Here is a 22,789-nt window from a genome sequence, read left to right as displayed (position 1 = left end):
TTGGTGGGAAAAAAATTATGTTCTAACTGTAACAGTGTAGTATAAAAGAAAACTTTTATGTATTTATAGTACTGTAGGTCAATTTTATAAGCAGAAACAAGACACTCTACATACCACACTGTCCTTCTGTGTTGTAACCAAATTTACTGAACGGAAGTTTAACTACAAAGATCATTCCACTAAATGAGATGTAAGCATCAATTTCTGGGATTTCCACAATCATGTTGATACCAGAGCTAGTAATGGTAATGCCATCTTTGGTAAATCCTGGTGCAATCCAGTCATTGTTGAACCTAATCTGTTGGCAAAGAATGGAAACTGTCATCTCAAAATTATAGTTAGAAAATTGCAAAACATTTACTTTGATTACGGACTTAAGGCTGAAGTTCTTTCTTCACCATCACTAAAGTCTCATGAAGCAAAACATATCTGACTCAATCACTTACTCTGTTATTCATTCTTCCTTGGTACATCATACGGGTCAACACAACCTCATTGGACTTATAGTAGATCAAGATAGACTGTGGACAGGACAGGCCATCCTCCGCATCACAAAAGTAGTTGTCAACAAGAACACGGAAGTTGTCATACTTGGGAGTGATTTGCTGCACAAGAACATAAGTACAGTTGTCCAGGAAAGTGTAATAGACTCCATCGAAGGTGATGTAATGTGGATCACCCCAGCCACTGCAAACACCTTTTGGATAGATTTTTACATGTTAGTAGGTTTTAATAATTATGTATGTGTCCAATTTATGAGAAAATGTTGTATCCTGTTGTAATGTATATGAATTTAGAAACTTACATTCACATTCATGATATTCACAGCAGCCATCGGCACTCTTTTTTACCACTGGTGGGAATCCATTAGCACAAGTTAGTGGTTTCATTTTTGGGCAAGTCACTGGCTCGATGGTGACGACGTTGTGTCCATGGCAGGTGGCCACTGTGCAGTTGTTAATTATCCATGTTTCGTTAGTCTGTAGAGTACAAAAATGAGTCACAATTTACTGGAGTGAAGCAGTGAGTGCATTGAAATTAATCAATTATAATGTGTCAAATCTTAATCAAGTAAATATTTGACTTGCAATAAGTATGACAAAGGATACAGTAAATTATACTATAAAGCTTTATAGTACAACACTGTGCATCACTGCAGACCTACCACCCTACAGGGCCAGATGTAATGGATTACGAGTCCAGTGTCCTTGCGTGGTGGCGGTCAAATCATGTTTTTTTTTTTAAAAGGGGCAGTCATTTACAATGCAAGACCATGCCTTGCAAATTAATGCACTTTAAAAAAAAATCAGAGTTCAGCCAGCCTTCCGTACAGCAGACAAACTTATTTATTTATTTATTAACAGTTTCTTATATAGCACACACATATTCTGCAGAGAATCTTTGAACACTCACATCGGTCCCTGCTCCAGTGGAGCTTGAGATCTATATTCCCTACCACATGTGCACACACACGCACACAGACGTTCTATGGTTAATTTGTTTGGAGCCAATTAGCCTACCAGTATATTTTTGGATTGTGGGAGGAAACCAGAGTACTCGGAGGAAACCACGCAAGTATGGGGAGAATATACAAACTCCGAAAAGGGGTGTGAGGCAGTTATGCTAACCATTACACCATCTGTACTGCCCTAATTTGCAACCCATTACATCCGGCCCACAGAATTTGGCTTGGTTACAAAAGTTTGAGGGAGCAGGTCCCAAATCACTCTACTAATTTGATCATTGTTATGTACTAAGGTGAGATAACTTCATAACCCTCTACACATATGCATAATGATTGAGCCCGTAGGTACAAGACTTAAAAAATACTGTAAGTATTGTTATATAACAATAATGATAATGGACTGACTGTCCAATAATTACCTTTCTAGGTGGACAACCTTCTACAGCAGTTGTTGTGACAATTGTTGTGGTACTTGTTGTTGTAGTGGGCTTAGTGGTTGTTGTGGTTTCAGGTGTGGTTGTTGTGGGCTTAGTGGTTGTTGTGGTCTCTGGTGTTGTGGTGGGTTCAGTGGTTGTTGTAGTTTCAGGTGTGGTAGTTGCTGGAGTGGTGTGAATGCAAGGTCCAGTGAACCTTTCAGCCTCACAAAAGTCATTACAGACTGCATAGAAAGAGCAACCCGCTTCATCGGTTTTGTTGTAAATGATTTCTCCTAAAACAGAAAATCACAAAAGTGCTGTAATTAAGAATGTGATGCAATTTAAATTATGCACATAATACAGGTCAGATTTGTAGAAGGAGAAGGAAAATAGGGAAGGTAAAGAAGTATCTACTGTAACACTCACATGAATATACTGTACATTTGAATTTTTTTTACGCAAAAATGCCATTAAAAACTCTTAGAAACAGTTCTAAATACTACAGCAATCTAATTATAATTATATTTTGACTCCTTAAAACAATATATTATACAAAAATAATACTGTACCTGGTAAGAATAATTTGTTATCTACATGACAGAAACATCGCTCAGTAGTCTGTTTTTCTGTAGTAGGTTTGGCGGTTGTGGTGGGCTTGGTTGTCGTTTCTCTAGCAGTTGTTGGAACTGTTGTGGTGATGATTTCTTTTGTTGTTGTTGGTATTGGCTTGGTTGTAGTTTCTGTAGTAGTTGTTGGAACTGTTTCGGTGATGATCTCTATTGTTGTGACTGCCTTGGTTGTTGTTTCTGAAGTAGTTGGAACTGTTGTAGTGATGATCTCTTTTGTTGTTGTTGGGACTGGCTTGGTTGTTGTTTCTGTAGTAGTTGTTGGAACTGTTGTGGTGAGGATCTCTTTTGTTGTGGTTGGGACTGGCTTGGTTGTTGTTTCTGTAGTAGTTGTTGGAACTGATGTTGTTACAGCTGAAGTAGTAGTGGGGGCTTCACAATGACTGTAATCATCACAGCATTGAACTCTTATCTCATAATTATAACACATATCCCATTCTTTCTTTTGTTCTTCATTTTTGCAAATTAGACCATAGCGGACATTACATGTAACGTCTTGATCAAGTTTATCAATACTGACACCAGGGAAATTGACTGCCCTACACTGGATATCTGAAGGTTTCTTACAGATATTAAATCCTGCTGCAATTATATTTTTATAGGTCTCATAATCTCCACCACCAATTCCAGATGATGGATGGTCCGTATCAAACCATGTTGTCCATTTGCATTTGGGTTGACATGATGTTGGAGTTGATATTGTAGATTCTGTTGTAGTTTCCTCTGGGGTGGTTATTATTACAACTGGTGTTGTACTTTCTGTGGATGTCAGTTTAATTGTTGTAGGTACGGTGGATGTGGTTGTAGATTCAGTTGTTGTTGGTGCTGGAGTAGTTATAATTACTTTAGTAGTAGTTGGTGTTTCTGTAGTTGTTATAACTGAAGTTGTTGTTGAAATGGTAGATGTTGTTTGGGGAGGAACTGTACTACAATGACTGTAGTCATCACAACATAAAACCTTTATCTGGTAATTATAGCACTGTTTTACTTTTCCAACTTGATCCTTGTTGTTGCACACTAAACCAACATTGATATTACATTGAACAATCTGCCCAATATTACCAATGCTGATACCAGGGAACTCTTCAGCTCTGCATTCAATGTTTTGGGGTTTCTTGCAGATATGTTTTCCATTAGCAATTATATTTTCAAAAGTTTCTTTGTCTCCACCATTTAAGCCAGTAGTTGGAGTATCAACATCAATCCATGATGTCCACTTGCACTGAGGTTGGCAGGCTGTAGCGGATGTTGTTACAATTTCTGTAGTTGAAGTTGTAGTTTCTGTTGTCGCTTTGGGAGTTGTAGGGGATGTAGTTGTTTCTGTAGTTGTCGGTATGGTGGATGTAGTTGTAGATTCAGTTGTTGTTGGTGCTGGAGTAGTTATAATTACTTTGGTAGTACTTGGTGTTTCTGTAGTTGTTGGAATGGCGGATGTGGTTGTAGATTCAGTTGTTGTTGGTGCTGGAGTGGTTATAATTACTTTGGTAGTACTTGGTGTTTCTGTAGTTGTTGGAATGGGGGATGTGGTTGTAGATTCAGTTGTTGTTGGTGCTGGAGTGGTTATAATTACTTCGGTAGTACTTGGTGTTTCTGTAGTTGTAGGTACAGTGGTTGTTGTTGTAGATTCAGTTGTTGTTGGTGCTGGAGTGGTTATAATTACTTTGGTAGTACTTGGTGTTTCTGTAGTTGTAGGTACAGTAGATGTGGTTGTAGATTCAGTTGTTGTTGGTGCTGGAGTGGTTATAATTACTTTGGTAGTACTTGGTGTTTCTGTCGTTGTAGGTACAGTGGATGTGGTTGTAGATTCAGTTGTTGTTGGTGCTGAAGTGGTGATAATTACTTTGGTAGTACTTGGTGTTTCTGTAGTTGTCGGGATGGTGGATGTGGTTGTAGATTCAGTTGTTGTTGGTGCTGGAGTGGTTACAATTACTTTGGTAGTACTTGGTGTTTCTGTAGTTGTCGGGATGGTGGATGTGGTTGTAGATTCAGTTGTTGTTGGTGCTGGAGTGGTTATAATTACTTTGGTAGTACTTGGTGTTTCTGTAGTTGTCGGGATGGTGGATATGGTTGTAGATTCAGTTGTTGTTGGTGCTGGAGTGGTTATAATTACTTTGGTAGTACTTGGTGTTTCTGTAGTTGTCGGGATGGTGGATGTGGTTGTAGATTCAGTTGTTGTTGGTGCTGGAGTAGTTATAATAACTTTGGTAGTACTTGGTGTTTCTGTAGTTGTCGGTATGGTGGATGTGGTTGTAGATTTAGTTGTTGTTGGTGCTGGAGTGGTTATAATTACATTGGTAGTACTTGGTGTTTCTGTAGTTGTTATAACTGGGGTTGTTGTTACAATTGTGGTAGATGTTGTTTGTGGAGGAGCTGTACTACAATGACTGTAGTCATCACAACATAAAACTTTTATCTGGTAATTATAGCACTGTTTTACTTTACCAACTTGATCCTTATTGTTGCACACTAAACCAACATTGATATCACATTGAACAATCTGCCCAACATTACCAATGCTGATACCAGGGAAATCTTCTGCCCTGCATTCAATGTTTTGGGGTTTCTTGCAGATATGTTTTCCTTTAGCAATTATGTTTTCAAAAGTTTCTTTGTCTCCACCATTTAAGCCAGATGTTGGTGTATCAACATCAATCCATGTTGTCCACTTGCACTGGGGTTGGCAGGCTGGTGGGGATGTTGTAGGGGATGTGGTTACAAGTTCTGTAGTTGAAGTTGTAGTTTCTGTTGTAGTTTTGGGAGTTTCAGTTGTAATTGTTTCAGTAGTTGTTGGTATGGTAGATGTGGTTGTAGACTCAGTTGTTGTTGGAGTAGTAATTATCACTTTGGCAGTACTTGGTGTTTCTGTAGTTATAGCTATGGTAGATGTGGTTGTAGACTCAGTTGTTGTGGGTACTGGAGTAGTAATTATCACTTTGGCAGTACTTGGTGTTTCTGTAGTTGTTATAGCTGGGGTTGTTGTTGAAATTGTTGTAGAGGCTGTTTGTGGAGGAGCTGTGCTACAATGACTGTAGTCATCACAACATAAAACTTTTACCTGGTAATTATAGCACTGTTTTACTTTACCAACTTGATCCTTATTGTTGCACACTAAGCCAATAGTGACATCACATTGAACAACCTGTCCAACATTACTAATGCTGATACCAGGGAAATCTTCAGCCCGGCATTCAATGTTTTGTGGGTTCTTGCAAATATGTCTCCCTTTCGCTATTATGTTTTGAAAGGTTTCTTTGTCTCCCCCATTTAAGCCAGAAGTTGGAGTATCAATATCAATCCACGTTGTCCATTTGCACTGCGGTTGGCAGGCTGGTGGGGATGTTGTAACAATTTCTGTAGTTGAAGTTGTAGTTTCCGTTGTTGTTTGGGGAGTTTCTGTTGTAGATGCTTCAGTAGTTGTAGGTATGGTGGATGTGGTTGTAGATTCAGTTGTTGGTGCTGGAGTAGTTATAATTACCTTGGTAGTACTTGGTGTTTCTGTAGTTGTCGGTATGGTCGATGTGGTTGTAGATTCAGTTGTCGTTGGTGCTGGAGTGGTTATAATTACTTTGGTAGTACTTGGCGTTTCAGTAGTTGTAGGTACGGTGGATGTGGTTGTAGATTCAGTTGTTGTTGGTGCTGGAGTGGTTATAATTACTTTGGTAGTACTTGGCGTTTCAGTAGTTGTAGGTACGGTGGATGTGGTTGTAGATTCAGTTGTTGTTGGTACTGGAGTAGTTATAATTACTTTGGTAGTACTTGGTGTTTTTGTAGTTGTTATAACTGGGGTTGTTGAAATTGTAGTAGATGTTGTTTGGGGAGGAACTGTACTACAATGACTGTAGTCATCACAACACAAAACCTTTATCTGGTAATTATAGCACTGTTTTACTTTTCCAACTTGATCTTTGTTGTTGCACACTAAGCCAATAGTGACATCACATTGAACAATCTGCCCAACATTGCCAATGCTGATGCCAGGAAAATCTTCTGCTCTGCATTCAATGTCTAGTGGGCTCTTGCAGATATGTCTCCCTTTAGCAATTATATTTTCAAAGGTTTCTTTGTCTCCTCCATTTAAGCCAGATGCTGGTGTTTCAATATCAATCCATGTTGTCCACTTGCATTTTGGTTGGCATTCCTCATGTGGAGATGATGTTGGTTTTGGAGTTGTAAATGTTTTAGTTACTACTACTACCTCAGTTGTAGATGCGGGGGTTGTTTTTGAGGGTGTAGCTGTTTTTTCTTTTGATATAAAAGCACTTGTTGTTTCTAATATTGTAGTTGTCTCTGGTGTTGGGATGGGTGTAGTTAAAGGAGAAGTTGTGGTAGTGGCTGTTGTTGTTTCTGGTGTTGTTGAGGTGGTTGTAGTTTCGGGGGTAGTTGTTGTGGTGGTTGTGGTTTCAGGGGTAGTAGAGGTGGTTGTAGGCAGAGGAGTAGTTGTACTTGTTTCTGGTGTTGTTGTAATCTCTGGTGTTGTTGAGATGGTTGTAGTTTCAGTAGTAGTTGTTGTGATACTGGTAGTTGATTCAATAATTATAGTTGTCTCAGGTGATGTCGAAGATATAGAAGTTGTTGTTTCTTGGACTGGTGTAGTCTCTGGTGTTGTAACTGTAGTCGTTTCTGGAGTGGTGGTGGATGGAGTAGTTGTTTCTGGTGTTGTTGTTTCTAAGGTTATTGGTTGTGGTTCACAGTGACTGTAATCATCACAACAAAGAATTTTCACTTGGTAGTTGAGACATACTTTGAAGTCTCCTTCCTGATCTTCATTCTTGCAAATAAGACCAATAGTAAGATTACACTGAACAACTTGCCCTATTTGACCAATTGGTACTTCAGGGAACTTTTCAGATCTGCATTGAATACCATCAGGTTTTGAACAAACTTTCTTTCCTTCTGCTCTTATATTTTCATATGTCTCAAAATCACCTTCATCCTTACCCACACTTGGTACATGAGCATCAATCCATGATGTCCAAGTACATCTTGGTTGACAGGTTGTTGGTGTGGGTGCGTTAGGTGTAGTTGTGCTAGCAGGAGTGGTTGATGGCGAGTTTGTGGTCAATGTGGTTGTAGATGGTGTTGTAGGATGTGTTGTCACTATTGGAGTAGTTGGCTGTGTGGTTGCAGGTGTTTCTTTTGTGGTTACAGGTGCTGTGGTAGTAACAATAGTCGTTTCTGTGGCTGCAGTAGTTGGTGCTGGAGTTTTAACATCACAACTTTCATAACTACAACATTGGACTCTGATTTGATAATTGTAGCAAATAGGTGGTAGCTGTTCTTTGTTCAGGCAGATTAGTCCAAATGATGCATTGCATTGCACGTTCTGCTCAAGCTCTGCTAGTGGTGTGTCAGGGAACCTTTCAGCTCTGCATTCTATGTCTGCTGGACTGATACAGATGTCAAATCCTTTGGATTTTATATTCTCATATGTGTCAAAATCACCATTCTGCATGCCTACTTCAGGATAACTAACATCAAACCACTGGGTCCACTTGCAAACCTCTTGAAGACAGCTTGTTGGAGTAGTTGGCTGTGGGGTTGTAGGTGTTTCTTTTGTGGTTGTAGGTGCTGTGGTACTAACAGTAGTAGTTTCTGTGGCTACAGTTGTTGGTGCTGGTGTTTTAACATCACAACTTTCAAAACTACAACATTGGACTCTGATTTGATAATTGTAGCATATAGGTGGTAACTGGTCTTTGTTCAGGCAGATTAGTCCAAATGATGCATTGCATTGCACGTTCTGCTCAAGCTCTTCTAGTGGTGTGTCAGGGAACCTTTCAGCTCTGCATTCTAAGTCTGTTGGTTTGTTACAGAGGGCATATCCTTTGGATTTTATATTCTCAAATGTGTCAAAATCGCCATTCTCCATGCCTACTTCAGGATAACTAACATCAAACCACTGGGACCACTTGCACACCTCTTTTAAACAGATTGTTGTAGGGACAGGTTTTGTTGTTCCTAAGTAATGACAATGAAAAAAGGCAATTCCATTAGTTTATCATGCATTCAATAGTAACAATTGATAGATTTACATGATGGTGTATTATACCACTCAATGTGTTCATCATTGATTGCATCCTACCTTTGGTAGTAGTGTGTTTTGTTGTGGTAAACGTAAATGGTGTTATAGTTGTAGCAACAGGGCAGTTGTAATAATCTCTGTATATAGTGCCATTCTCTTTGCAGATAGCAAAAACACAGCCCCCAATGCCATCCGTGGTGTTGTATATAACATCTTTGTAATTGTACAATTTACCCTCATATTCACAATGACAAGCTGTCAAGACAGAAATAATAAAATGTGAGAAAACAGGAACAATATATTATTTAGTAATAACAATATAAGGGCATTATTTGAGGAAAAGCATACAACATTTCTTCGAATTCTATGTAGTAGACAACAATCGTAACAATTTTATGGTTCAAATACATTTTTTTTTAACTCAACAATAAAAATCAGCCAAGTTGCTGCAAAATTTCAAGCAAATTCGTTTTTTTTCAGTGGGGCAGTTCCAGAGACTCATGGGTCTATTTAGTAAGCTTTGGAGAGCGATAAAGTAGAACCCAACCAGATTCTGTCAACTGTACAGTATTTATTATACCGTTTGCTGAACGTATCGTCTATAAAGAGAGCAGGGAAAACAACAGTGTAATTTAATGATTTTTGCTCTATGGTATAGTTGTTGGGGGGAATTATAATAATGAGAACTGGGTGGGACGTCATCTGGTAGAGGGGACTGCCCATGGAAAATTACTCGTCATCAAAACCATTGAAATAGGGAAAGAAAATCTTCCATTGCACAGTTTTGACAAATTCACTCTACTCCTTTCAACATCATATTGTAAAACATGGTCTATCCATGACAATTCCATTTTGATTGTTGCGTAGCAGAAACCAATACACTTATACTGGATATTGTAAAATATCTTGATCATTATGTTAATTAAAATAAACATTAATTTGTCCATATTTACCTTCCCTTTGATATTTGCAAACTACTCCTGACAAGCTGCATGAGCTGTGGAGAAAAATATTCAAGATTAACCAATATGAATAGGTCATCGCCCTATAAAACAGTTCTATTATGTGTATTTCATCAGGTATAAAGTGAAGCAGAGCAGAGCAATAAGCATGCAGTGAGCAGCTCCGGTGAGTGACTCATCTCCATTTTAACAACAAATACAAATGCTAGAGCTTTTTTAAAGCACACAAAAACTAAATTGTAAACCATTAATGTAGTTTTCGACAGATACATGTACCGTACTGTATGTCAGTTTTGTTTTTTTGACTCATAGCACTTACCATGTTGTACATGTCTCATTGGTAGGTACAGGTTCCCCAACTTTGTAATGATTTTCCTCTTTGTCATAGCAACCGCACTGAGCTACGCACTCCATCTCATCTTCGTCAAACAAGGGCTTTTCTGCTGGACACTTTGGATAACATCCTAATTTGTCAGGAGACATCAACAAACATGTAAGTTTGCCATACATTCTTTTAGAGTCATCTCATCACCAATGGAGTAATGTTTTCCTGCTGATGTTCTAAGTAACTTCACCTGTATGCTTTTTAAGTCCGCAATGCAAGTGAATTCAGTGACCTCTAAAAACTTGAATGCCTCATTTCTAAAAACCCTAAATAAGGCTACAATTGCATTATTTAGGGTTTATCTATTGTTTCTAAATAATCTAAGGGTTTAAAGCAATGACATTATAGAATATACGGTATGTATCTAAAATCAAATTGAATTAATTTCCCTGCAGTGTCTATATCAATTTTCTGTACAAAGCTGCAAACATTTGGCCAACTGTCTTTCATCTCTTAAAAGTGGGGTGGATAGGCCCATCATCATGACATGGTGATCACCAGACAGACACCAGCTGGCCACATGGTTAGCCATACATCAAAGTATTAAAATGGATTCTTGTAGTGTGTGGGTTTTACATGCCTACATGGCATTGGACTCACCTCTCCCACTTTCCATAACAGGCCCTTCAACATTTTCATCTCCAAGCCAATTAGGCCATTAATCCAGCCCTGACCATCATTACCTACATGACCATAGAAGTTTTCCATTACCTTCTAAGCCTGACAACTCATGTAGACATTTTCCACTTGGGTTCCTGCAGGTCTTCATACAAGGAGCTCCACAGGGCTTGTAGTGCCACTCACACTCTCCTTCAGGGTTGTAGTAATCACAGAACAGAGCTGGGGAAAGACAGAAACCATATTTAATAAGGTGAAAGAAGTTAGTCAAAAAGTTTATCCTTTAAAAAAACAACAGACTGGGAGCACACAAGCAATGGTTCATAGAGGATATCACAACAGTGACAACAAAATTCGCAACAACTGGCTTTGTATAATAGCATGTTAAGAGTATAATACTAACGACAGATATTTGGGGTTCTCCAGGCAACACAGACACCAGATTCTCCACAGGCCTGGGCATAGGCAGCCACAGCTGTACAGAAACATTCGCAGTCACCACCAGAGTCACAAGCACAGGAGTCCGTAACACAAGCATCGTAGTACTTGGATGGATCAACCTATTTGAGAAGTAAAGAATATATTACTTTTTCCATATTGTTTTTAGTTTTTATGCAAAATATTATGAGCAAAATATTATTATAAATTACATTTGCCAGAAGTATATCCTGAAGTGATTGTGTCTCGATGTTTAAGCTTGAAGGCCCACCTAACTGCTTTTTGGTATTTAAAGTAGAGATCGTCATCGAGTTTTGGTTTAATCAAAACCACCCTCAAGAGATTTGGCACATATTTGGCATTTGCTCATTTCTAATTTATAGTACTTTAAATGCTGACTAACACACCCTTTTGTACACTGAAGAATCCTAACAAGGGTGAAACATACTAACACTAGGTAAATATTTTGTCCCAATACAGGTCTGGATGTCAGGTCAGTATGTCAATGGCATTTTCTAGAATACCATGCTCTGGAATAAGCATATCACTGCATATGCAAGATGGGGAAGTATTACATCGGCCTGTAGACAAGGTTGTGCATACCTGAGCATGGCAGGAGGAAAAGGCTTTGCTGTTGATTATACTGCATTGTTTCTGGGCCCAGGATTTCCGATATGGGTTAGCACTGCAGGCATCACCAGGTTGCTTGGAATCTGGACAATTTGATGAAAGTTTCCAGCTGTTGCCAAATTCAGTAACATCTCCGACCACAGACTGACTCCTTGTAGTAAAGTCATTGTTCCCATTTCCATCATAATCACCACACAGACCACAAACTTTCCCCTGTGAATGGAGCAGATATCACTAATGAATGCATCACACTATTACGATATCGGATCTCAAAGAGAATAGATCTGCTATAGTAACGGAATGCATTTTATATGTCATAATACATAAGAAAACAGATAAGTAAGAAAAACAATCGCAAGGCATATATTTTCATTTACTGAGTTATTTTTCACATTACTAATGAGATACTGGAAAATGATTTTGTAAGTTTAATGCAGGACACTGAGAAACGAGTCTTACCTCAAAATCTTGACTGAGCTTAATAAAGATGCTGGTCTTTCTGTCCCACATCAGGATCAGTCCATTGTCACCCTCAATTACAAGGTAGATACCCATGCGTCTGACTTGGTATGGAACCTTTCCTCCAATGCCCCTCTCTACCACTGCAATGTGCTCATCAGTGAGAATAATTTCATAGCTCTGCGTATGGGAAGATTGGAATAGAGAGAATAAGTAAGGTTATGACAGACCCATCCTTCTAAATTATATGAATCTATTAATTATAAAATTATAATAAAATATGTGTCTCACCCCTAGGAAGACTTTGATGCTTTTAGAACATGTGGTTCCAGTGGTGCCGCAAGGAATGTTCTCAGTAATGATTCTGAAGGTGCTACCATTTCCTCCCTGACCACAGTGGTCCTAAAAGACATGGGGGTGATATCACGTAATTAGCATGATCGTTAATTAAACTAAGCATCAAACTTCAGTGTGTCTTTTAGATCATTTACCTGAGCAAGAGTATATTCACAATTTCCATTAAAGCTGTAACGTTTACCATCAAAGGTAATATAATGTCCATCACCGTACACTGCACAGGTGGCAAGGCATGGCTCGTTGGTACATTTCCACATTCGGTCCTTGCAAGTACTATTAGAAATTAAAGAATTGGGATTTAGATATCTTACTGCTTTTTATTGAGACTTTTAAGGGATATTATTGTGGATGTTCAGGTCCAATTTCTCATACCAGGTATTGCATTTCATTTTAATCTGCTCTCCTGGCTGATAACTGGCATCATTATGAATGCACGGGCACTGTTCTTCAGCAATGCAGCCACCTTTCCCATCTGAGACCAGTCCCATAGGGCACACACAGCCTGATATGCATTTTGCACTGTACTGTAAGATACAATCAATAAATACACATTCAATTAATGTTTCCCGGTCCACCTACAAACTACTCTAAGCATTAATTTATAATTATAGTCAACTGTTGATGCAATATTGTCATACTTGTATTTGAATCTACTGCTTCACATAATTACCTTAGGTAGCCTAATTATTATTTATTATTACTAACTTTCATCTATATGGCGATAAAAGTGTACAGTGTAAGAATGCAAAAATACATTATACAGTATGGAGCTAGCAGGAGTCACGGATGGGAATGTGAGCTCAGTGATTTCGTACCCAAAGTATGGACTAGCAGGCAGATTCAGAGTCAGATATGGGGGCTAGGTGACAAGGGGACGGATTACGAGGTATTTGTACTGTAGGTCCAACTTTTCTACTATGCATTCACAATGTATTATGTACTATGCATTCACAATATATATCACAATGTATTACAGAGGGTACTTACACAAGCCATATCCAATGTCTGACAACTCTTCTGGCATTCTGCACCCTTGGTGCCCACGGAGACATTCTTGCAGTCTAAATAAACCATTGGCGCGGAGCAAGCTGAAAAAGACAGGGCACAAAAACAAATTAACTTGGTTCAAACTGTTGCATAGTTAATGACTTTATCATTTATCATCACATCACCATATCTGTTATGTATCAAAAGAGCTAAAGAAGAACGAAACGTTAAAGGAAAAAAAATTCTGTCTGTAAATAGTATCACCAAACATGAGGAACAAAATATTAATTAGATCAAAGTATCAAACAAATAAATATTCTTACATGGTTGAACGGTTCCGATACAACTTAGTTTTCCCTGAGTGCAGGTGCTGTAATGAGAAAGGTAATTGTGTTATGTTTATTTGCTATGGTAATATAGATAATGAAATGAGCAGTTTTATCTTAGACAACATACAGTAGACCATGTTTTATCTACATCCATGCTCACCACATGACTCCATTATCATGCACAACTTCTCCAGAGGGTACGGCAGATCCTCGGTAGTAACATGGACAGGCAGCAGCGGGAACACATTTGCCACTGTCATCCATGTAGAAATCCTTGGCACAGGTGCACCCATCCACAGGGAAAATCTCTATATTGCAGGTGATATCAGGCTCACTGAGGGAGCGGCAAGTGGGCTGGCAGGTGCTGGTTGAGTAGGTGTACGTCAAAGATTTTGGACAGGTGTTCATGTATTTAGCTGTATACAAAGAAAAAGTATTATTCCAAACTAGATATATTGTATTCTATATGTTGTCTACAGGTCACAGGTCTCTGATGAACGTGGCAAACGCGGTTGTAAACAAAAAGACCCAGGGAGAAATATATCAAACTTCGGAGAGAGATAACGAGGGGCAAACTTCGGATAGAGATAACGAGGGGTACAGTATGCAATCCGGGATTCTGACTGACAGTCGGAATCCTTGTACAATTACATCAGGTCTGACAGAGCATTGACAGTCTGAATATAATGTTCCGGCTGTCGAGTGTCGGGAAGTCTTGATTAAATGACTTGAAGAGGTGGTTTCCCTATCAGGAAATTTCATTAAAGACAGCACTGAAAAGGTTATTTTCCTGTCAATAAATAATGGCACACATTGAATACACCCCAAAGTGTAGATGTTGCCAATTGCAATCAATAAGCTTCTGTCATTGTATTTTAGCACAGTTTATGAAATGCTGGTTATAAGCTGATTGGCTGCTTTCAAAACTTCTCGACCTTCTCTACAAAGCTTGGCCTCTAGCAACATCTCCAGCTTCTTCTTTTTTACATGTATAAAAAAGTTTGATTAAAAAGCTGAACACATTTGAAAAAAAATTACTGTATCGTAAACTACATTTTATTCTGAATTAGAATAGGAAAAGAAATGCTTTTATTGCTTACAGCATACGGTGCTTCTCCAGCCAGTTAGTATAACTCCTTTGGAAGCGCAGGCTCGGACATAAGATGATAAGGAGGCACACATGCAGTCCTCACTCTTCTCACAGTTACAGGTGTCAAACATGCAGTTCTGGGAAGAAACACAAGTGTATTGAACCACTGCAAATACTTTACATGTTCCGTTCCAGATTAAGCGGGAAAATGACTAAGGTGGGAGTTCTTTTTCACATGGGATGTTGTTATGGGCAACCAATCAGAATCTCCTAATTTATTGCACCCTCTAGAAGCTAATAGATAGAATCTGATTGATTAACCAAAGCAACATCCCATGAGATATAGAACTCCCATCTTAGTAAATTTCCCCCTAACTGTGAAAAATTATTCAAAATAAACTTTAATGTCAACAGCATAACAACAAAGAAGCCTTTACTTTATTTACTTACTTGTTTGAATATGTCAGGGTTGACTGTAGCATGGCATGAAGCAAATGGACCATTAGTATTGGATATAAGACCACACCAATGTTTGGCATATTTCTCTGTAACAAAAGAAACAGTCAGGCACAACAAACTAAAATCACATGTTCATAATGTTTACTGACTCGCTAATGTTAATGTTAACATTTACAGGTATATAGTTAATATAATTGCACTCCAAATTGAAAGAAATGGGTCACTGTTAAGGCCCATACACAACACACTGGGAGATTTTGCCCAGCGTGTATGGATAACGATGATGGGGAAAATTGTTGGGCAAAAAAAGATTTTTTTCCATTTTGAGCAATTTTCCCGGGGGTGGACGACTTTCCATAGTAGGATGCTATGGAAAGCGGTCTAGATAAGCGGCGGGGCCAGTGATGACCACTCATCACTTCCCTGTACACACTGGGTGGCTTTTGGGCTGAAGATAGCTCAAACGACAAAACTGAGCTGCTTTCAGCTCAATGTTGCCCAGTGTGTATGGTCCTTTAGTTCATGCAGCTCCCAGAATATTTGTAAAATACACAGTGATGTCATGTTTTCTATAAACCCATTTTACTGGTCATACAGTAAATAATATTTATATTGGTCCATTTCCCCCATCACATGTGCCGATGGATCTTACCATTCTCCACACTGAGGGCACAAGGGTCTTCATAGACGTTCTTAACATTAGAACAGTCTGCTTGGGTCTTCCAAGTGTTGGCAAATGATGCTGGAGTCCCTTCAATGACACCGTTTATGGTCTGGAAGTCATCAGTCTGCTTGTCATTGTAGTTACCACAGAGACCTGAGAAAAGGAAGGAACCATAAGAGGCCGGCCATTCACACAGTAGTTAGCATAATGGTGGGAAAAAACTTAAACAGAAACTTACCGCATGTCAAGCCCTTCATAGAGGGGCTTAGGACCACATAGATCTGCATGAATGGAGTGAGCTGAGCCACTAGTTGTACTCCCAGATGAGTTTCAACAACAATGTAAAAGGAAGATGGTCTGAAAATGGTGACATTGGCTGCAATTTAAAATGTTCCAGTTAGAATTATTGTGCTACAAGTACAGTATCAACACCATGCATCCTATAACAAATAATGTCAAACTTCTATCATACCTGCAGATACCGGCAGTTGGGTATAGATGCTGTTTACAAACACACTGCCACAAGGCTTGATGACTACAATCTGTGCAAATAGGAAAGAATAGCAGACGGTGAGTTAAGAACAATAAAGTTTCAAAATATAGGGCCTTAATCTGAATTGTATGCTAATGCAATTGCAATTGTGATGCTTTTTTCTACATAATTGCTAATGTTAGCAAGTGAAGCTGTCACCCGTGAATGAAAAGAGAGGCCCAGCAGAGCCATCGGATCTCATTTGCAATTGCCTACACATTCATGGCCTAAGCTCAATAATAGATTACCACCCACAGTGGCCACTTCCTTTCAATCACACCTCAATTATATCCTCACTGTGAGTGAAACCACAAAGGTGCCTTTACACATGTGTGATACGATTGCCGCACAAGCACAGTCTGATGATCAATGCATATTTGCAAGAGCATAGCATAACATACAACTCTGAATTCAGTCGAAAGTCACACACATAGTAGACTATAACATTGTATAGATCTCTGTATGAATAGTTATTGGAACACCCATATATCCTGGGCTCTTCAAGACAGTGTCCCTCTTATTTATTTTTATGTCCAAAGATAATGAAGTCCAGCATAGCATAATAACTGAAAAATGCTAAATGATGTATGTGCATGCTAATGGCCACTTACAGTTTCTCCTCCATTAAGGATCATGGTGGTACTCTTAAGGCAAGTCTCACTTTCTGTCAGCCCACATCTACGAAGCTCTGTTAGTATAGTAAAGGAAGTACCGCTGCAATCCTGTAGACAGAAGAAACATCATAAAATCGTAAATTCCTAATAATGCACAATAGTGCATAAGCTTACCCAGCATTTATGCTATAATTCATACTATTGATTTTACTCATGGAGAGGTCAGATGGTTATAAAATTTGCATGTTTGATTCAAATTCATTAATAACAGTAGTTTATGTCCTGCATAATTGTACTCTCTGTGATGTGTAATAATTGTAATGGGATGTGAAAATTAGAAAGTGAGAGATTTTGGGAAAGTTTTCCCTTTTTTTTAAAAGCGGCAATCAATTACATAGCAAAATCAATCTGGTTTTGCCAAGTACCGGTAAATGATTGCCGCTTTCATAAAAAATTGGGAAAACTTTCCCAAAATCTCCCACTTTCTGAATCTCTCACCCTATTACATTTGGCCCAAAGTTCCTAATAATCTGACATTTATCAAACACAGATGCTTATTGGTTTAGTACTTTTTCTCTGCATTTTCCTCTCTTCAAGCTTTGATACATTTCCCAATGGGTGCAAATAGCGTGAACCAGTATTTACACTAATACGTTTTATCCCATTAAAAATAAAACTAATTATTAAAAATCCATTACAGTTCCCCAGATCACTGAGAAATGGGTATGCTATTACATTTTCCATTCATTTTCATGTAATACTACCGGTAATCATTAAGATTGTCTTACTTTGGTCAACACATAGTTGCAGTCACCATGTATGGTGTAATGATTTTGGTCATAAGTAGTAATGTGAGATCCTCCATCTATGGAGCAGGTTGCAGGACAAGGGATGTCTTGACAGTTCCACTTTCCAGCTGAGCAGATGCTTTTAAAAATAAAATATTAAATCAATCAATACCTTAAACAAATCAATCAATTCACTTAAGAGAGCTCACCTAAACAATAGCCACTAGAGGGCAGTGAAGTATCCTATGCATGATACAATAACACGGTTGTTAAGTAACAAGATTGGTGTGACTGTATTATGTCATAGGCAATACTTAAAAGTAATTATCATATAGAGCAACGTTTGTTTCCTGCATATTAAGTGTTGACAAAAAAACAAGGGATTCAGTGTTCACAATTATATTACAGTAGAGATTTACCGACTGCCTCTATGTTATTGCTATGTTAACTGTTATTATTCTCTTTTATATAAAGTATATGGGACTGCAAACAATATTATTCTCTTTAATGTATACAAATAATGAAAACATATATTAAATATATATATATTTATGCAAACCGAAGAATTCAGACTGTTCCTTGCAAATTCAGTTAACACACAGAACGTAACTACATACATATACCATGTAAATGACATAATAACTAGATACTGACAGCTCTACACACATGCTAGGTATATTTACATCTATATTTATAGTTTCTTTTAGTAAAATCAAAAAGTTCGAAGATCAGAGATAGTGGTTGTACAGTTATTTTTCCATTGAGATGTTCTAACTCAAAATGACTAAAAATAAATGTTATCAGCAGTGCAAAGAGGTAGGTAAAGAATATTCAGATCAGTGTAAATATATATGTATACACACACACACACACACACACACACACACACACACACACACACACACACACAGTATTTGCACTCATTGCATTATGCAGTCCAAGTTAATGGTATTGTAATCCTATGTATTAGAATGTGTCCGTAACAATGTTTTTCTAAGTGTGGCCTTGTTCCAAAATATGTACAGGCTAAGTTATGCTAATAATCTCAAAGAACCAGTTCTTATCTCTACCAGCCAAAGTCAATATTAAAAAGATTAGAGCCATGTTGAGTACAAACCATATCAGGGTGGTGGTAAGTTACAAACCCTTTATACCACATCACTTATCTACTAATCAAAGAGGGGAGTTTGCACTTAAACATCTAGTGTTTGAATGAAGGGAGTTGCTATTAGAAAACTGAATGCGGGCTAATATTATGATTGAATAGAAATTAATGCGCTACACCACCCAGTCGGTAAGAGGGCAGCTCTCTGGCTGATACCACCTAATCAAACATTCATGAGATTACTGTACATAGTCATATATGTCCTAAAACAGATAATTCCACCATGGTGTTAGAATACACAGTAACAGAATGACATGTAATTATATTTTTGGCCAGTGTGTGGCACTGTAGATCATTTACATCAGTTTCCTTATGTGCTATAGAGTATATTGTAAATCAGTATACATGTTTCATCAACAGCAAAATATGTACTCACCAAGTACTACAAGGTAGAGCGTAAGATGTTCCAGCAGCATAGCTATTACTGTTGAAGGTACAAGAGCACTTTTCAAGTGGTACACAACCTGAGTTGTTAATGTCATCAAATACCATTCCTACAAAAAAAGTAAAAATAATGTTGTTGTATTTTCAGAGCGAAAAAGTATATTGTTACCAAAAGTGCCGGCCATATAATGCAGGGGGGAACAGCTTAGCACATATGAGCCTATATATTCTGTTGTATGTAATATATGTGCAGGCTGGTTCCCCCTGGGATCGGCAGTGCTGTATACATCAGATGCCATGCAGCACCCAGGACTCAGCATAAAGCATCACACTCCTTCTAAGTCCACCCTCAGACTCCCATTGGCTAGTGTTAAAGGATTCTGAGGGGTGGGCTTATAAGATGTGTGATGCCTTATGCGGAGTTCCAAGTGCCACATGGCTCCTGATACATACAGTATTATCGATATTCTGGGGAACCAGCCTGGACATATATTACATACTGTACATATAGTATTACATGTATGTTTATATGCGCTAAGTGGTTTGCACCATGTGGTTGGCATACAACTGCTCCTGATTATTAACCATTCTAATGCAAATAGAATGTACATACCTGAAGGGCAGAAGCAGCCTTCTAAACAGTGGTCTTCACAGAGAACACTTCTCTCCGGGTTGGTACAGGAGTCAGCACAAGGCGATCCACATTCCTGGTATTGCATGTTATAAGGACACGCTTTGGCTGTGGGCAAAATAATGACATTTTAGGTCTCAAATCACTACATTTATTCCTTTGGGTTCCCATAATGATATATCCAACATATGGCTTCATCAGTTTTCTTGACAATGAAATCACTGAAAATACAGGTCGAGTATCCCGTATCCGAATATCCGTTATCCGAATTATTCCGAAAACCAGACATTCCAGAAAGTGATTTTTTTTTATTTTTTTTGCTAAAAACTCACTGGGGACATTTGTAACAGCATCACTGGGGACATGATATGTAACTGGCACTATATATGTGCTAGACAATGATTGCTTGGCATTCAAATTCAGTGCTGAGATAGTACACACATTTTTTTTGAACAAATAAAATATATTTGTGTGTATTTTATGTGGTAATAAAATATATTTGTGTGTATATTATGTGTTTATACAGCATAAATGCAAGATACTTCAAAATACATCATTGAAATATTAAAATATTCCAAAATACGGAATAATCCGTTATCCAAAATTCTCCTGGTCCTGAGCATTTTGGATAAGGGATACTAAACCTGTACCAGGATGGGAAGGAAGATACTCACGGCAAAAATCTTTAGTTCTCCAGTTCTCCGGTTGACCCCCAGCATGGGCACACTGCCGTGAGTACTCAGCAATTGTGTCACACAGGCACAGTGTAGTAGTGTTCTTATTACAGCGACATAAGTCTTGCACACAAGCTTCAATATACTGTTCAACTCCCACCAGAGAATGGCATTTTGTGAAGGTTGAACCCAGAAGGATCGACTCACAGATGTTCTCCTACAATAGGAAGTAGTTTATTGATATTTTAATCTGATTAGATATTCTGACAATGTACTTGTATAGTATACACAAACTCATTACTTACATAATCTGTGCAGTTGCTCTTTGGTGTAGGTGGGACATCTTGGCACTGTTCTGTGGGTCCATCTAACTTCTGCAAGTTTCCAAACTGGGATTCTGTCATCTGGATTCCTGCAAGTAGAAAATAAACACACATTTTAAATGTGTAGGTAAAACACTGAGAGAACACTAGATGGGCCAAGTGGTTCTCATCTGCCGTCAAATTCTATGTTTCTAAGTGGCCACGTTTGCTAGCCACCAATTAGTAAGTACACCAAAAGGGTAGTGACATCACTCACAAGTCACAACTGCAAATCTTAACTTCTTTACTATGTTTCTGTAAAATACATTGAGTCCTTATTGAGAAAAGCACTTAATCATGATAATTAATTATTATTATTATTATTATTAGTAGTAGTAGTAGTAGTAGTAGTAGTAGTAGTAGTAGTAGTAGTAGTAGTATGAGCAACATCACAATTTCCCTTTGTACTAATTTCATAATTACATCACCCCACTCATATCCCTCCTAAACTATAGAAACACTTGATAGGTCTTGGTATCACATAAAGGGGCAGATTTATTAAGCTTGGAGAAGAGATAAACTGGAGATAAAGCGGAGAAAAGGTAAAAGGAGATAAAGCACCAGCCAATCAACTGTGTTTGAAAAAGACAGTTGGGAGTTGATTGGCTGGTGCTTTATCTCCTTTTACCTTTTCTCCACTTTATCTCCAGTTTATCTCTTCTCCAAGCTTAATACATCTGCCCCAAAGTGTTAAATTAGTATGTTATTGTTACTACTCTATTATATATTACACAACAAAGTGAACCTTACCATTGGAAATGAATTCATTGTGGATTGAGATACCATTGAAGTCACCACATAACCCACAGGTCTGGTTGGCAAACTTTTCATCCACTTCCAACTATGTAAAAGAGAGATAATCGTGAGAAAAAAATAGTTAGAACAAAATATCAAAGATCAAGAGATGACAATTAAAAATTAAAATCAAGTTATTTGGCAATACTGTATATGGATATTCTCTCCCCTATGGTAAGGTAATAAATTATGCTCTCTTACCAGTAAACTATCATCATCGTTCCACATGAACACTAGACCAAGTTTTGAGGTCACCGTAAGATACACTCCGTGTTTCTCAATTTGAACCCCGGAACCACTGTAAGGCAGCTGGACTCTGATGAAATATTAGGAGATAAATGTTAATAGAGTTTACATTTCATGAATAAATCACTTTATCTATCTATCTATCTATCTATCTATCTATCTATCTCTCTATTTATCTATCTATCTATCTATCTATCTATCTATCTATCTATCTATCTATCTATCTATCTATCTATGGCTAACTACTCCTCACCTCTGAGGTGAAGTACCACCAGTGACCACTAGAGGCCACTCAATGGACCAAACTACTCCTTAACAGAAAGTGAAAGCAAAATTATCTGTTTCAAACGTGCTGAATATAGAGAGAGGGAGCTGTGAAGACAGTGAATGGAGGCAGGAGCAGACAGGGGACTGAACCGTCATTTGGACGGGTTTTTAACTAGTTTTGTATAAAGCAGCAAACTGTTAGGGGCAAATTTAATTAGCAATAGTGAAAAGAGGTGGGACACCTGGGGCTATTCGATTGCATTCCCGATTTCTTCTAATAGCCCTGTTTAATGGCCATTAACTTAACCTGTTAACCAGTGTTAACATGGGTTAATAGGTGTTAACACACAGAATCTGTGAAAAGTTCATGGATTCGTGCATCACGTTAACTTTCAATCAGGGATTTATTTTTAACCCACAGAGG

At 38.2% G+C, this 22,789-nt stretch overlaps 2 protein-coding genes and 1 long non-coding RNA gene across 3 annotated transcripts; all 3 read right to left on the bottom strand.

Annotated features, from left to right (window-relative positions):
* Positions 1–106: 106 nt before the first annotated feature.
* LOC146045084 (uncharacterized) lies at positions 107–11,240 on the bottom strand. The gene is made up of 11 exons (XM_083163768.1): positions 11,145–11,240; positions 10,898–11,054; positions 10,588–10,716; positions 9,811–9,955; positions 9,483–9,526; positions 8,590–8,784; positions 2,451–8,465; positions 1,885–2,174; positions 806–980; positions 447–697; positions 107–298 (listed from the first exon to the last, which is right to left on the bottom strand). Exons 1-11 carry the CDS (start codon positions 11,238–11,240, stop codon positions 107–109), a joined length of 7,689 nt encoding a protein of 2,562 aa, XP_083019894.1.
* A 181-nt stretch (positions 11,241–11,421) lies between these two features.
* Positions 11,422–17,074, bottom strand: LOC146045083 (mucin-5AC-like). The gene is made up of 14 exons (XM_083163767.1): positions 17,051–17,074; positions 16,380–16,449; positions 16,146–16,283; positions 15,896–16,060; positions 15,235–15,329; positions 14,795–14,921; positions 13,855–14,110; positions 13,689–13,735; positions 13,366–13,466; positions 12,751–12,902; positions 12,513–12,651; positions 12,313–12,423; positions 12,022–12,201; positions 11,422–11,775 (listed from the first exon to the last, which is right to left on the bottom strand). The coding sequence occupies exons 1-14, from the start codon at positions 17,072–17,074 to the stop codon at positions 11,422–11,424; spliced, it is 1,959 nt and encodes a 652-aa protein (XP_083019893.1).
* A 2,308-nt stretch (positions 17,075–19,382) lies between these two features.
* Positions 19,383–20,836, bottom strand: LOC146046287 (uncharacterized). The gene is made up of 3 exons (XR_014465836.1): positions 20,696–20,836; positions 20,004–20,129; positions 19,383–19,500 (listed from the first exon to the last, which is right to left on the bottom strand). It is a non-coding gene; the product is annotated as an uncharacterized LOC146046287 (long non-coding RNA).
* Between the last annotated feature and the right edge of the window lie 1,953 nt (positions 20,837–22,789).

The sequence above is a fragment of the Crinia signifera genome, chromosome 11 (genome assembly GCF_055691185.1).
Source record: "Crinia signifera chromosome 11, ASM5569118v1, whole genome shotgun sequence".
Lineage (NCBI taxonomy): Eukaryota > Metazoa > Chordata > Amphibia > Anura > Myobatrachidae > Crinia > Crinia signifera.
This window is presented reverse-complemented; position numbering and strand designations above follow the sequence as displayed.